This window comes from Apostichopus japonicus, chromosome 13 (assembly GCF_037975245.1).
Source record: "Apostichopus japonicus isolate 1M-3 chromosome 13, ASM3797524v1, whole genome shotgun sequence".
NCBI classification, from domain to species: Eukaryota; Metazoa; Echinodermata; class Holothuroidea; order Aspidochirotida; family Stichopodidae; genus Apostichopus; species Apostichopus japonicus.
The window spans coordinates 20,177,156-20,193,634 of NC_092573.1; the positions used below are offsets into that span (position 1 = coordinate 20,177,156).

Consider the following 16,479-nt stretch of genomic DNA (forward strand, 5'->3'; position numbering starts at 1 on the left):
TAGTTAAACATAACGACTGTTCTGCACTCTTAATGTATTTTAAACTGTAAATGTTCTGCACTGAACGAGTGGATTTAAATTTTAAAAACAAATTATCGACACAGACCACCAAAACTACATTATAGCGTATTAAACATCCACCATGGGAGATGAGAGCATCCAGAAACAAAGTATTCAGGTTGTATTTTTGATAGACACTCTTCAGTTTTATGAAAATCGAGAGAATGAAAAGTCATTGAACAAGGCCTATCGCGCAATCAGTACCAGCGTATTACGAGTATTGACTTACTTTGTCAACAGGCAGGATTGTGATAAAGCGAAATTTGCATGGGGTTGTCAATTCTTCAGAATTCCATTGAATACACATTTTTATAGAAAGCGATCGATGTTTAGGGAATTTACGCGCAATGCCTTCTTTGATTTTGAAAAACAACTCGAAGAAGAGATAAATATTGCATCTGGTAAGTCCAGTGGTAAATCAAAACAGAAACAGAAAGGAGGATTTGAAGTTTCTCCAGCATTTTCACTGAAGTATGCGTTACATGATGCTTGTCTGGAATATCGATGGGATGAACTTATTATTTCTTCGCCACAGAAAGCCTCTAAGTCACGAAGGGAAAGATCGAATGTTAAGAAGGATGAACATGACCAACAACAAACTAAATTTGTGTTTGCATTTCTCCCTTGTCCAATCTCATTGTATGATTTAGAACAGTTTTGTGAACACAAATCAAATTTCAGTACAAGTTATCTTAAGAAGACTCTAATAAACACAGGGAAACAAGAATCACATCTGTTTGATCTCCTCAAGGCATCCCTGTTTTGGTTGGATACTAGGAACCTTTGGGAATCAAAACAAATATTAACAGTCACTCAGTCAGACTTGGATAGTGCTTGTCACCAGAGTGATGAGGTAAGTTTATTTTTATTTCAAGTAGAAAGGTTTGAGAAGTTTAATAAAAGCTTTGGCCTAACTTTAGAATCCGTACCATATGAATGGGAAAGCTTACAAGGGGCTAGGAATTAGGGTTAGGAATTAGGGTTAGGAAGTAGGGGTTAGGAAGTAGGGTTAGGATTAGGAAGTAGGGAATAGGGGTTGGGAATGGTACCGATTCTGAATTAGTACCAAAGCTTCAAGCTCTCATTTTTTATATCATACAACTGCAGACAGGTGTATTGTCATTTTAAATTAAAGCTACTGTAGGCCTACTGTCACTTGAATTGTTCAACCAGCTAAAACACAAATGACAATATAGCCTTATTAATGTCAAATTATTTTTATTAAACAAGCCAGGTTGCTGGCTCCATAGTGTATAGTCCATATAAAAATCTTGATAAAAGTACATGTTACAAATATTAAAAAGTATAGCAGGTGCTTTCCATAACTTTTCAATACATTTTTTACAATTTTTACAGTAGCTTCAGGAATGTCCATGGATACGTACAGTAAATATCTGTTATCTTTACAGGGTCACGTGACAAATACTGATGGTCTTGAAATCCTGAATGATACGTTGGCACTCCTCAGAGGTAGGGTTATCCCATTAGGATGTTTGACATACCTCGGAGGGTACAAAGTATCCAGTATAGACCAACTTGTAGATGCGCCAGCTCCAAAGGAGACCGGAAAACCCGAAGCCATTGATGAAGAAGGAAAACAGAAAATGGCGTCATCCCACTCTCACGATGACACCCTTGCAGCCCTACCTTATTCCTCTGCTCTCGATTACTATACAAAAAAGAAACAGAATTGTTGTGGGCTTACCACATCTTCACATTTCCACCTCGGTGAGAATCTGGAAGATCGAGAAAACAGCGAAATGAACATAGTGCTCTATGACTCCCAAGGTAAGATGTATCTTTGAACAAACCCCCAACAAGTTCAAATCAAACTTCATTTATTTGCGGTACCTATTTGAAGAGGCACAGGTCTTCGATAAAAGACTGATATAGGGTCAGATAGAGAGCGCTTTGGGACACTTCTAAAATCTATTTAGTGAAAGTTGAGGTATTAAAGTACATTTTAACATACATTACTGAGTAGGAACCTGGTTCATTTATAGAGATGGGTAGAGGTTGGAACAAGGTTGTAAACTTCAGTAAAAGGAGTAGTAGGAACCTCACATTGTTTAAAAACTTTAAATTGGTTGAAAGTTTGTAGTGAAAATTTCAACTTTAGGTTGCCAAAATTTTCACAGATTTTGTTCAAGGAGGTTCATAATATATTTAAGAAAACTTGTGACATTTGGTAACCTCAGTTTAAGGAAACTTGTAGAACAAAATATTTAGAATGGAACAAGTAAGAAAAAAAAAAGCACAAAAAAACTGGTTGATATCTCTAGTATGACCACAGGTACAGTACCGATGGCTCTTTCAAGTAAGGTAAAAGTTTTGGTGGATTTATAGGATTTCAGAATCAAGCCATACTTTTGATTGATTTAAGCTGACAATGCAAGTTTGTAATTAATTACCTGGATATGATATACACAATATTACACATAAGGTTGACCATTCAGTTTGAACTGAAATATCTCTTCGAGATCGTCCTCACAAACTTTGGTTACAAGTGCAACAAGATTGATGAAGCTATCTACTGTACAGTTTTCTGTGTGACAGTCTGAGCAGCGAGTGCAGTTCTCGAGGATTGTCTACCGTTCTCTACCGAGAGATTCAGCAGTCCCAAAAGTACCACTGGTCAGCTCTGGAACAGCAAATAATTTAGTAATGCTATGCAAAATGGACAGACTGCTATTAAAGTGTATACAAGTTGAAAGATACGTTACCACTTTTTGACATACTGTAGGAACTTAAGTAGTTTCTGAATGCCCTCAAGTATGCAGCACAAAATTTTAAATATGAAATGTAAACTACTGTATGATGATATATTATGATACAATACTGTATATTATGATGATGTATATATGATATATATATATTATGATATATATTATTATGATTTATTATTAATATGATATATATTATGATATATGATACATTATATGATATATTAATCCTTTATTAATCTTGGTTAACATGGATGGTGGACAGCAGAGACATAATCTTTGGTTTTTCTATGAGCTCTTACAGTTTGTAGCAGAACAAAGTCATAACATTGATTAATTTAATGAGAAACTCTGCGTTCAACACATACAGTACAGTATCTACTATCCTTGCGAGCATGATTGTTTTTTTCTAGTGATTTATATTGGTGATTTACTTTGTAACTACACTTCAGTTATTTTCCTTTAACAAAAAAATGCATGGCTGAACCATGGATGGGATAAATATGGAGCAGAAATTGGGAAAATTAACTTTTAAATTTTTTCTAATGTTTGTTTTAATGATCAGACGAGTCAGCAGTGCCAGTCTGCAGTCTAAATATTCAACTCATGTGGAGCTGTGAAACAAGGTAAACCCCATTGATTTTTAACCCATTCATATTTTAGTCATCAAATTTTGGCTGTTTGTTTAAAAAATTGAATTATCTCTTCAGCCAAGTCATGTTCGAGGCGAGTTCCAATTCGAACAGAAAAAACATGCAATGGATTAGGTTTTCCATAGCACATTGTTAGATACATGTAGTTTCTATATTTTTTAGTATACTACTGTAAGGTTCCACGTACAAACGGTCCGTCTTATTTTCATGATGTTTTTTTATCTAACAGTATTTCTGAGAAGACGAACATGTCTGCCGATGGCGTTGATGACGTGGCTGTTAACGATGATGACGTTGCAGCTAATAAAGATGACCTTACCAATACCGACACTGCCCATAATAATAAAAACGATGGCGACGATGAGGGCGATTCGACATCCGACGCCCACGAACTCTTCCACATCCTTTACGATAATTTAGTCATTCCATTCAAGGAGGAGGAAATTGACAGTGAAGCATTGCACGATGAAAGTATACAGTTAGTCTTAGATGCAATATTTGAGGGTCAGGAGATGGGAGACATGAACCAGGAGAAAATAGATGCCTCGAAGGCATCCGTCATGGGGATCATTTCGAGAGATTTCCTCTCGAGGGACGTGTGTCAGTCCAATCACGTCTACTCATGCCTCGGTCACGAGGTCTCACCTCAGACAGAGGATGCAAGGAAGGACGGTACTGGAGCCGTGACATCTCAGTGGTTTCAGAGCATGTTGTCCCAGTTGCAGAAGAGCAATTGCATAATGGTAAGTCAAAAGAGCAAAAACCAAAAAAATTCTGGAATTTCAGAAAGATAATTTAAAGAGATGAAAACTTGGTTGTGTTCAGTGTGATGATATATTTCTCTGTTTTATTGAAATGCAACTTGAAGACTCTAAATTGGGTTGATTTTATGAATGTTTGCTGGAATTTCTTCATTCTCCCCCACCCCCCTCCCCATCCCCGTAATAACAACCAGGTTAATTTATTATGAATAAGGTTTACTGTAAATGAACCAGTCATGGACCAGACAACACTAGCACGATATATTATCTTACAAGAAGCAAAGTCATTTTTGGAACATCGGACATCTCTTTGACTTTAGTTAGCCGAGTACTTATGATGGAATTGTATTACATTTTGTGTCAAGCCTTTGACTTGATTTTAATGAAGATTTTCTTGAAAGCATCTAAATCCTTTCCATCCCCATGCTCTTTCCCAGATTTTGTATCTTCGCAAACGCCTCGTAGTGTTAGAGCCTCTCACATCGGTTTTGGGATCATTGAGGGTTCTTTGTTCCATGAGTGGGAAGGCGAAGAAGAAACTCAACGCTTTTGACGGAGTAATGTCACCACCTAAGATGAGTTGCGATGAAGTATCTGAAGAAGCAGGGGATGAGGGAGGGAATATCCTGGATGAATTGGCGACCCATTTGCAAGAAGAGACATCGCAAAGTAAGGAGGAGGAGGAGGGTGAGTGGAAAAACTGCATTTTTAATACGTAGATGAAGAAAGAAGAACATTTCCGACATACATTTGGTAAAAATCCAAACATTTTTCTTTGGAACCTGCACAGTTTAAACGGAGGCTGGTGTCATATTAACCTAAATGCAATGTCCTTTTTTCAAATTGACGAAAGCTTGTTACACTGAAAGTATACCGAAGATTTGCATGCATCCCTCCCGTATGGTTATTCTCACTTTACAGTTATTCTTAACTTTGTACAGGCTTCATTCACGGTATTTATAGTGCTCATGTTTGAATTTACCTTTAACTGCTGAACATTGACCAACCAATGGATCCTCGGGATCACGTTCATGTAATCATGTCGCAAATCCAATTCTCTTCCTTAGCAACGACAGACGAAACATCGAAGGAGTGTCTTTTAGATTTGAATTTTCATAAGGAGACAAATTCCTTAAAATCTTTCACGGTGTCCTGTCTGGAGCCCTGGTATCGCGATGTTCCCGATCGTGGGGTGACGGCCAAATTCTTGGAGAGGCTCGTCAGGTGAGTTCAGTTCAAGGGAAAAGTTGACAATTGTCAAGGCTCGACATGGCGTAAATGAAAAATTGTTTATTTTATGTCAATGCAGAGTCAAGATCTGATAACAAAAATGAAGAGACATTTATCAAGGCTGTGCACATGGTCGTCAATTCTGGGGGGACGGGGGGACATGTCCCCCACATTTCGATGGGTGGGGGACACCATATCAAATGTCCCCACCACACATTTGGAAAAAGAGTAGTGTCGTGGCTCTATTTTGTTAGGGCTTACACATATCAGGATTCATATCATCGAATATTAGAAGTTCAGTTCTATGAAAAGTGACCGAGATTTTTCACATCGATAGCAGATTGCAGATTTCCTGAGTGACGAATTTGTAATTTTCTCCCAATATCACAAAGCTACATGGCTGCCCTCCAGCCTGGCAAGTGCCATCTCCAGCGATCTGGCAGGTATTGAAATCTGAAATTTTCTTGGTACGCTGAGCGCCAACCGATGGTGGTGCTCCGCTTAGATAGTACTTACGGCTGGAATACTCGAATCGATTACGTCCCCCCCACGTTTCAAATCAGATTGACGCCCCTGGCTGTACATGTAGGTAATCGTACTTTAACGTTTAGTTAAGTCGATATTAGTCAAAGTCTAGCGGTACATGATACCGACTAATTCAGTGACGGTTGTAGAACTCAGGAATTCAAAATATTCTAGAGAGAAACAAGTGAAAAGGGAGAAAATAAAATAATTCAATTGTTCCAGATTGTTGATGTTGGTTGATTTCACTCCGTCTGTCTATTTTAAATTTTATAAATATTTGTCTCAGTTTGCCCGAGAATTTGCTGTTGGACGAATCCATCAATTTGAGCAGCGCCCTCTCTCAGTTGAAACAGCTCTACAAATCTGGGCAGAACATTTCTTCATCCCAAGAAACCGAGAAGAAACGAACGGATAAGAACGATAAATCGAATAAACTTGGTATGTTTTTTGTTGTTTGAAATTGATGAATTTATAATACTAAAAATAATATCTTCATTTACCTCACATTTTCTGAAATTCCATATTTGCTGCAGTACAAATTTAGGTTGTATGCTGAATTCAGGTATGTTGTACAGAGAAATGTGTAGAAGAAGATCAAATTAGCGATAATGGGTCCAACTTCCCTCTTCGTAGATTTGTCGTTGCTGAGATTCGCCATACATGTACTATGTATAATTCAAAATACATGTGGAATAATAAAAGACTAAATAATAATAAAAGACTAAATTAATAAAATGCAATAATAAAAGACTAAATTAAAAATTTCTCAGGCTTTTCAGCAATTTTCCTGATATTACAGAATATTTATGAGTTGACAATTGTGGAAACAAAGACACCATTAGCTTCCTTTGAAGACAAGAACCATAGCCTGTTGTTTATTGTAGAGGTCAATGGTCATTTATGGCCCAAAAAACTTGAAAACCTTGTAATCCTGGATAGCTGGAATGAACTTGATACTTGGTATGTTGATTCACATTCATAAGAAACCTTTTTTGTTGAGGTCAAATGTCAGTTGAGGTCACTTAAGGTCAAAGTCTGAAAATCATGTAAGCATGATCACTAGTATTGAAAGCTTGTAAAAATGCAATGGTTTGTGTAGATCCACCTTAGTGCATACAAGAAGTTTTTTTAATGGATGTGGTCATGTGGAAGGTCATTTGAGGTCAATTGAAGTCAAAATTTGCAAACACACAAAGAGTTAATGAACTTGCTCTACAAGCAAGAATTTTGCACTTTTATAGGGAATTCCTTTAATTTTCCTTCAGGGTTATGTGTTCCATTGGTCATGCAATTTTTTTTTTTGAAGCAATATGATTGATTTCACCCCCAAAAATAGTAATGTACTTTCAAAAGCTAGAATATTGTTTATATATAAATTGTGTCTTTTGCAGGGCGACAAGCAGCCAAACGTAAGAGCAAACCCATCATGAAAAAGTTACAAGCCAGAACTCTATCTATTTATGAGAAAAGTATCCAAAGGGCCGAGAAGGAATTGCCAGTCGAACCTCGAAAGCCAAAGACTATCCTAAAGAAAGGATCGACTGCAATCTTTATGCCAGGTACTAAATTATTTCTGGTTGCTCTATGGCAGGGTTGTCCAACCTACGGCCCGCGGGCCACAGTCCGGCCCGCCGCAGGGTTGTGTCCGGCCCGCCGTAGAGATTTTAGTGAGCAGATTTATTGATAACAATTTGAAGCAATATAATCAATCATTCGAACCTTCTGGGTCCAAAAACTGCATACAGGTCAGTTTGTGTGACACTCTCTCAGCGGATGGCGGGGGGGGGGGGCGGCTGAACTTTATTCATCTGTATTATCAGGAAGGAAAATAGTTCAGTGCGCTCCGCGCTCAGTGCTCACATTTTGTTGCCTTGGGCTTCGGGCAAAAAATCGAAAATCGAGCATAGGGTTCATGCGGCCCCCTCCTTCATCATAATCATTCCATGTGGCCCTCCTCTGCAAAAGTTTGGACAACCCTGCTCTATGGGGTGGGGGTCTTTGATGGATATCAAACTGAGTGATAATGCCAAGTGTCCCAAGCTAAAATAACGAAATTTATTTTCTTAATTTGCAGACAAAGAATTTTCGTCAGTGGCTGATTTGCAGACCTACGTGCGGGAATCGTATGACAGGGCCATTACCAATGTAAGTCTCAATTAAATTTTGGAGCAGAGCTACTGTATACTGTCTGAGAAGTTTGCTGCTCATGGAGAGTATAGCTCTTATTGTCCATGAGAAGTTTGCTGCTCATGGAGAGTATAGCTCTTACTGTCCATGAGAAGTTGGCTGCTCATGGAGAGTATAGCTCTTACTGTCCATGAGAAGTTTGCTTCTCATGGACAGTGTAGTTGAAATTGTTCATGAGAAGTTTGCTTCTCATGGACAGTGTAGTTGAAATTGTCCATGAGAAGTTTGCTGCTCATGGACAGTGTAGTTAATAGTGTCCATGAGAAGTTTGTTGCTCATGGAGAGTATAGCTCTTATTGTCCTTGAGAAGGTTGCTTCTCATGAACAGTGTAGTTCATATTGTCAGTGAGAAGGTTACTACTCATATGGACTAAAGCTCTTATGTCCATGAGAAGTTTGCTGCTCATGGAGAGTATACTTATTTGTGCAAGATGACGATGACATTAATTTGGCTCTGCCTCTTTTGCAACTCTACATTTTGTTTCAGTGTTGTAGCTTTCTAAGACGTTTTTCTGACAAACATTGTCATCATAATGTATAAAGTAGATGACACAATGAATGCAGCCACTAAGTAACATGCAGTGCACTGAAAAAATAAAAAAATAATTCATATTTTCAAAATATGAATCCTTGTTTTATTTTTCAGTCCACTAAACTTACACCAGGAACACCTGTAACAGCTACTGCCCATTAGTCCCAATACTATTCATTGACAGTTATACAAACTTTATAAACTACACAATGATGTCATTATGGTTTAACCTTTTAAAAGAAAGCTTTTAAATGTGATATCTCAGATACCATTCATTAGATTCATGCCTTATAACAGATACACTATTAGCCAATAGGCTGTAGATGTGCCATTATTGTTTATAGATTTCAATTGACATCTTGGAATGCATCAAAACCATCTAAAGTATTTTTTTGTCTGCTTTGCAACCAAGGTTATTTTGAGCTTTGTAGTTCTCTTGAATATTTGGAGACAACAATATGTATACTTAAATTTCAATCCACTTAAGTTGCACCAGGAATGACAAAAGTAGACATAAAATTGCAAATGACTACAGAAGATTGTAACATTCAATTTGTGGGACACAAACTTATCTTTATAGAACTTAACAGTTTATATCTGTTCAAGAAGGAGCAGACAAGAACATGGATCTGTTAATGAATGATTAAAACAATATCCAATTATGACCGAATATGACATTATTTCAACAGACTATTGAAGTGTTACGACCCAATGCAACAGATAAAGTCACATATACCGAGATTGCTTGGTTATTTACTCTCTTTTCCGTAGCCTGTTGAAACTGTCCTTCAGTATTCTCGTTTTCCTCATTTTTTTTTAACCCTTGTTTCCCCACAGTCGACCAGTTTTTTGGCGTGTGCCCAACAGATTGTCTTTATGACGGTTCACTTCATGAAAGAGCAAGAGAAAGACCGAGTTGGCGATGTCAGCACAGTAAGACCATTGCAATTACAATTCAAACAGAGCTAAAAAAACAAAAGAAATTGTTGACTGTAATGAATTTAAGATATTCTGTTATATCTTTGTTTGTTGTTCTATAATTACAAACCATTTTAAACTAAGCTATCATTGTTAGCCTACAGTATGTGATAGATATATGCTAATTGAGACTGCCACTGGGTGGAGAGAGGCAATAGAGATAAAGTGCCCTGCCCAAGGACACAACGTAATGATCTGGCCAAGACTCAAACCTGCAAATCCTTAGCTCGCCAGTCCATTGCCTTAATAACCATTTGCCCACAAAACTCTCTGTGTGGGTGGAATAGTGGGAAGTGAAACTTGTTATAATCCCACTCTACTATTCCAGAACTCGGCTGAAGCCTTTCTGAGGGCGAATATTTACAACACCAATGTCGATCTGGTGAAAAAGTACCAGGATGCCCAGCTTCATAACTGTCGAGAATCGAGAGTGAGAGAAGCCAAGCTCCAGTCTCTTCTCAGGTTCGAGATGGAGGTGGCCTCTCCGACGGAGGTCAAAGTCAGCGAAAGGCCAGAGGTGAAAGGTCAGAGGTCAAGCGACGTGGAGGTCACTCAACCCGGTTTAAATTCTTCAGCTGACGAACAGGAGTCTGAACTGCCGGAGGAACTGCAACAAAGCGTCGACGAGGTGAGGCCTTACTCTCGCTCTCTTTATCTTGTTTCTTTTGTTATGCAAATAGTTTCTATGGTTTCTACAGTAAATAAACTGAGCCAAATGTTCTTTGCTGGTGTGCTTTAATTTGTTTTGTGTTTTTCTTGAAAATGGTCACTAACATTGGAAACAGCTTGCTTTGTTCTCCTAGTGTACTTGTATTTGTAAAAAGTTTTGCCACACGGTATGAGGAGATATGTTTGCACAAATATAGATGAGATATGAGGTTTGAAATGATTTAAAGATTTCTCCACATACACATTTGGCTAATTAGTAAATAGGGTCAAAACTGCAGTTTTCCAGGCACCCGGTTATAATCTATTGATTGATTGAAGTTCTTTGATTGTTTGAGTAATTTTTTTTTTGAGGTTTAAAGTAGGCAAAACATTTTCTTGTTTTGGTTGGATTACAGGAAAGTCTGATCAGTGAGCCTGGGGATGTTACAATTTCCATCTTTGTTATAAATTCCCTGTTCCCATGGCAACTGAACCCATGATGGCAATGACTTGTGCTTTACATTAAATTACAGGAAATAAGAGAATACTTTGTACATCTATTACAGTGTATTAACAACAACAAAACAGAAAAGATTTCTTGCAATCCTGGTTCAGATGATAGCAAGTATTTCTACTCTCTGTTGATATATCAGTCCATTTTATTTTTTAACCACACTTTAATCTTTTTTGGTTTATCTTTGTTTCTGTGTTAATTTAGATATCTCAGCTATTGTGCTCAATACCTCTTCTGGCTGATCATGAACAATTATCATCCTTGCTAGAAGATGTTATTTTTCCGAGGTAAGATGAAACTCTTTTTACTAGCATTTAGAAGGGGTGATTGACTCCCTTTGAGGAAAGAATGGTCAGGACATACCCTTTGTTTTCTCCCTTTTCAACTTTTTTAGTTTGGATTCCGGAAAGTCTGAAATATGCATGTTCTTATTCATCCGGACGGTTTGACACCCATTCTACCGACCTTGGGTTTTCATTACATTTTTCATTTATTTATTTCCAGTATAAATATAAATATTTATAAACAGGACATCAAAAGTGAGTACGTAATAAGAAAATATTATTTTAAAATGCTAGTGTACAAAAACAAAAATCAAAGTATATATATATATATATATATATATATATATATATATATATATATATATACAAAACGTACAAGTACAGCTGTCTACAATAAATTATCCAGATTACCATTTTGTAAATAAATAGCAGCACGATAACTAAAACTATTTCTTTTATACACATTAATTCTGAATTTTGGTGTTATTGCTTTGTTTCTCAAGTTATACCTAGTAGTTTCTCGAAGTAGAGGGTTAAGTTCGGTATGCAAAGAATGTATGTCATTTCTCAGTATGCAATTTACACTTCTAATGAACATGTTTTCCCCCCCCCATCTGGTATACAATCACATCATTAGGAGTTGTCTTCTAATTAAACCTTATAGATATGAAAATGTCAAACAATGACCTTCCAGACCGGTCACAAAACTGTGACTATTTTGTGGTGTCTGTGACAGTTTCGTTCAAAATATGATGAAGTGAATCAATTAGACAAATTGTACAAAATTTGAGAGTTTTTACAAGTTATTTAAGGTGTCAAAAACAAGTTTGCAGTTGCTGAAATCTGTAAGCGTGAAACCACATTTGAGTGTAAAAAACGTTTCAAACATTTGTACCTTTTATGCCTGAATTTTCAGTTACAGTGACACTATCCCATACTTAGTGAAAGCCGTTTATGAAGAACTAGGACATCCTGTGCCTAAACAGCTGAGGAGTCCTGCTAGCTCCAAACCATCAGTGAGGGCGCCCTCATCCTATAAAGCAGTCAGGAGTTGGGGAAGCCATGACCCAGTGCTCTCGGTCTCCACCAGGTAAGTCTACGGGTGAAGGCCATGGTGTAACGATTAGTTGTTTTCCATCCCCTAATCTCTAGGTTCCCAGTTCAAAACCACACCATGAACCAGATTCAATTCACCTATTCAAAATAGCTGCTATGCAGTGTAGCTCGGCGTAATCTACCGAGGATTTGGTGCTTCTGGTTTTCGAATCGAGAGACTAGGTTTGGTTCTTTTAACATTCTGCACCGTGGCTGGACTACGGCTATGATAGATTGGGTGCCTTCCTTCTGATTTTGAGAGCAATGAGGTACACTGACTGTCTTCTGACCGACGGGATGTTAAACGTAACGGTCCCGGGAGCAAGAAAATGGGTGCGACAGTCACACACCAGTCTTGTAGTTCTCTGAACACTTCATAAAAGAGAAAGGTCTGATATAGAAACCCTGTGTTTATCCGCAGTCTCCACACGGATAGAGTTTGCAATGGGGTTCCATTGGCTTCCTAACCCAATGATTCAGTGTTTGATATTTCATTCAAAGATTTTCCTGCCTCACCTAATTTTAAGTAAATTCCTCAAAATTTAAATAGCACTTGATCAAATATTCGACGACAACCTCAGGTTCCAAATTACACAAAGTTTAAACCTAATTGCAAAACACAGTTTAAATTTGAATTTTGCAACTTGCATTATATGAGGGTAGTACAGTCACTGTAAGTAATATGCAACATTTCAAAACTGATATCTGAACCATGCTGTGGGATTTGGGATGCATTTGTCCCTAGACATTTGTCCCCTAAAATGACATTTTGAAAGATTTTGAAAGGATAATTGTTGAACCACCAGTTCCAGGGAATGTTTTGGGAGGGGTGTGGGGGGAGAGAGGGGTGAGTGTACTTATGGTATTCATTTTGCTCCCTCGCTTACCTGTCTCCTCACAACTTCCATTTCTTTCAGGTCTCGAAGTTTGTCTCGTCATCCGAGCTTAGCAGACATCGGCCATAAGAGGATGATAAATGTTCAGCCCAGAAGAACAAAGACAAAAGTGAGTCATTTTTGGGTCCTCTGTTGTATCTTTGTGAAATTACGAAAATAAAATCATAAAAAATTCTGTCTGACAGTTGTCGAAGCAAGTAAAGTTGGACTTCGCTGAGATAACATCGAATTAATTTAGGGATAGGATGGATTGTACATTTACATAGTAAAGGCTGTAGTAGATAATCTAGTGTAATCTGGAGTAGTAGTGGCTACCAATGCAAACAAGAAAACAAAGCTTTAATTATGGAGTGGAAGATATGTCGTTTCACAGTTGTTTCAATTCATTGGTACAGACTACAAATAGTATTTAATAAACATGAATTTTTCATGAAGTTAGGCAGTAAGGGAATAACAAAACGTTGAGATTGTAATAAAAATGTATAATACGTAGCATGTGAAATGAATCACATGATATTTAATTCCCCACCTCACCCCCCCCCCCATGACCCTGATAATTTTCTCAAGATCAAAACAAGAAATTTGAGATACAAGAGGATAAAGGGAAGTAGTTCCTTCTTCTGAAATGTCTCTTTTAGGTATGAAATTTGGTAGAAAAGAACTAGAAGTATCTGAAAATGCTACAGTTGTGCCCCCTGGATCCCACCAGCAGTCAGACACTTCCTTGTACCCAACCCCCTCCCTCACCCCTGCACCTCCCGCCAGTAACATCGTACCCCGTAGTTAGAAACGTCGTCTTTCATCTCTGCTAAGAAACTGCATCAAATAATATTGTAAGCAATATAAGATAAATAAATAGTGTACATAGTAAGTAATGAGGAAACCTTTCTGTCACAGTGTGAAAATAATCTATTTCTCAATGATTTTCTCTCTTTCAATTTCTTTTCCAGATATTAAGTAGCAAGAAAGAAGGTCAGTGTGTAATCTTCCAAGCATTTCTAATTTCAAATTTTGAGAATGTTTTATGCAGAAGATTACTGTAAGTTTATGCAGTGACCATAAAAAAAAAAAATTGTAGTATAAAGGATAAAAATCATTGTATAAGGTGAAGGTAGATATGATCTACACGTTTCGAGACCTGGATTTACAATACATGGGTTTTGATTTTTCACTTGGACTCGATTCAAGTGAGGTTCGTCGAGTGCGATTGAAGTCAGGTCATTTTTCAGTGGTTTACTTGAGTCAAGTGAAGTCATTTTGGATTGCAGAACTGGAGTCTTGTCAAGTCACCAGCAAAATGCTCTGAGTTTTACGAGTCAGTGACTGACTTGACTGTAATAACTAAACTATGTGATGTTGAGAAATGTCAAGTTGTCAACCATCCTTGCATAGGGTATTTCAGATACGAGTTTTTTCCGAGAATTCGCGGAATATCCGTAATTTCTATTCTACCTTGGGGACAAAAACTATTATCCTAACACACTGTAGCATAGTCAAACTGGAGCCTATACCGCATTTTTTTTTTACCCAAGGCTCATCCCTGGTATTTACATTTGACTCAAGTCACATTTGATGTTGTAATACTGGTTTCCTTCGAAATTGACGAGAGTAATGTCTTCAACCGCACCATACGGTGGTGACCTGTATGTAGAATTTCACTCTGATTTCTTGTGTCCTTTACGATACAGATACTGATAAAGAAGCTCGGAGAGCCAAGAGAAACCTCTTCAGCGATGGGGGTAAACTACCAAGACGAGAATCCGTGGCAGTTATGGAAGGTATCAGCCAACCGAGGTATGTTAATATCAGATTATCAGCTTTTTCCAAATGGGTAGTACGGAGTTAAATGTATTTTGGGCTGACGAAAAGAGGTGGTTCTGAGCATCTGGTTGAAATTGCATTCAAGTTCTGCTGTATTATTTAATATTTTTTATTATCTAATATATAAACATTTGAAGGTGACATCTTTTGTACCAAACGTGAAACTTTAAGCGATGATGTTATAGATGTACGCTGACAAATTTGTTTGATTTTGTTTTGCATGGTTCATATGTACACCGGTTGCATTGACATGTGAATACTCTACAGCCATTGGAGGTATTGTTAACTTGGAACCTCCTCCAGCAAAGTCGAAAACCCGGAATAGAGGATTGAATGCTTTGTGGATGTTTGTTAGCCGTGGATAGAAATTGGACTATGTAAATTGGGAGTATTCCTCACATTCAGTTCCAAAAGAAAATATGAATGTTATGTTTGTTAATGTTTCACTTTGTAAGTTTTGTCATGTTTTTCTGTTACTTGGTCAATTTTTTGTATTTATATTGTGTGATAATATCATGAGTAATATTTCTTTTCAACTTGTTACACATATAGTACATATTGAGACATGGTAGAACTGCTGAATTTGTATTTGTAAAACACACCTTTCACTGTTTTGTCAATGTTTTTTTTCATAATCATCTTGTTCATTGTTTTATATCTTATCAGGAGGCAGAGTCCAAGAAAACACCCGCAAAGAGGAGGAGGGGGAGTAGAGAGGGCGGCAAAGGTATTGAAGACGAGAACTGTTAGAGAGACACCTGGAAAGAGACAGGTTTCTCAAGCTGTGCTGCTCAATGTGAACAGAGCCAGGTGAGACAGATCAGAATCTAATCAGAACTTTGTAGTAGTAGTAGTTGAAGTAGTAGTAGTAGTTGTAGTAGTAGTAGTAGCATTAGTAGTAGTAGTTGTAGTGGTAGTAGTAGTAATAGTAGTGGTAGTGGTAGTATTAGTAGTGGTAGTATTAGTAGTAGTATAGTAGTAGTAGTAGTATAGTAGTAGTAGTTGTAGTAGTATTAGTAGTATAGTAGTAGTAGTATAGTAGTAGTTGTAGTAGTAGTAGTAGTTGTAGTAGTAGTAGTATTAGTAGTAGTAGTATAGTAGTAGTAGTAGTATAGTAGTAGTAGTTGTAGTAGTATTAGTAGTATAGTAGTAGTAGTATAGTAGTAGTTGTAGTAGTAGTAGTAGTTGTAGTAGTAGTAGTATTAGTATAGTAGTAGTATAGTAGTAGTAGTTGTAGTAGTAGTAGTATTAGTAGTATAGTAGTAGTAGTAGTATAGTAGTAGTTGTAGTAGTAGTTGTAGTAGTAGTAGTTGTAGTAGTAGTAGTGGTAGTAGTAGTAGTATAGTAGTAGTAGTAGTAATTGTAGTAGTAGTAGTAGTTGTAGTAGTAGTAGTAGTATAGTAGTAGTAGTAGTTGTAGTAGTAGTATAGTAGTAGTAGTAAAGTAGTAGTAGTAGTAGCAGTAGTAGTATAGTAGTAGTAGTACTTAGTAGTAGTAGCAGTTGGCAGTACAGGTTAAGAGTTGGATTGTCAGTTCAAATGATGTAGTATTAATTTTACTGCATGCCCTGTG

The 16,479-nt window shown here is 37.3% G+C and overlaps 1 protein-coding gene across 3 annotated transcripts in view; it reads left to right on the forward strand.

Annotated features, from left to right (window-relative positions):
* Window positions 1–20: 20 nt before the first annotated feature.
* The window catches only part of LOC139979143 (uncharacterized), a 24,633-nt gene continuing 8,174 nt past the window's right edge, over window positions 21–16,479 (forward strand). For 2 of the 3 annotated variants that reach the window (XR_011797090.1, XM_071989842.1), the window contains exons 1-17: window positions 21–913; window positions 1,470–1,848; window positions 3,349–3,409; window positions 3,666–4,179; window positions 4,635–4,884; window positions 5,265–5,421; window positions 6,239–6,390; window positions 7,344–7,511; window positions 8,027–8,097; window positions 9,509–9,604; window positions 9,978–10,277; window positions 11,016–11,098; window positions 12,012–12,185; window positions 13,108–13,195; window positions 14,037–14,058; window positions 14,775–14,880; window positions 15,574–15,717. Coding sequence is in view for 2 of the 3 variants with exons in the window: in XM_071989842.1 (XP_071845943.1) it covers window positions 143–913; window positions 1,470–1,848; window positions 3,349–3,409; window positions 3,666–4,179; window positions 4,635–4,884; window positions 5,265–5,421; window positions 6,239–6,390; window positions 7,344–7,511; window positions 8,027–8,097; window positions 9,509–9,604; window positions 9,978–10,277; window positions 11,016–11,098; window positions 12,012–12,185; window positions 13,108–13,195; window positions 14,037–14,058; window positions 14,775–14,880; window positions 15,574–15,717 (3,536 nt within the window). In the remaining variant the exon portion in view is untranslated. The remainder of the gene's footprint in view (window positions 914–1,469; window positions 1,849–3,348; window positions 3,410–3,665; window positions 4,180–4,634; window positions 4,885–5,264; window positions 5,422–6,238; window positions 6,391–7,343; window positions 7,512–8,026; window positions 8,098–9,508; window positions 9,605–9,977; window positions 10,278–11,015; window positions 11,099–12,011; window positions 12,186–13,107; window positions 13,196–14,036; window positions 14,059–14,774; window positions 14,881–15,573; window positions 15,718–16,479) is intronic. The other variant, XM_071989843.1, reaches the window with a different exon arrangement.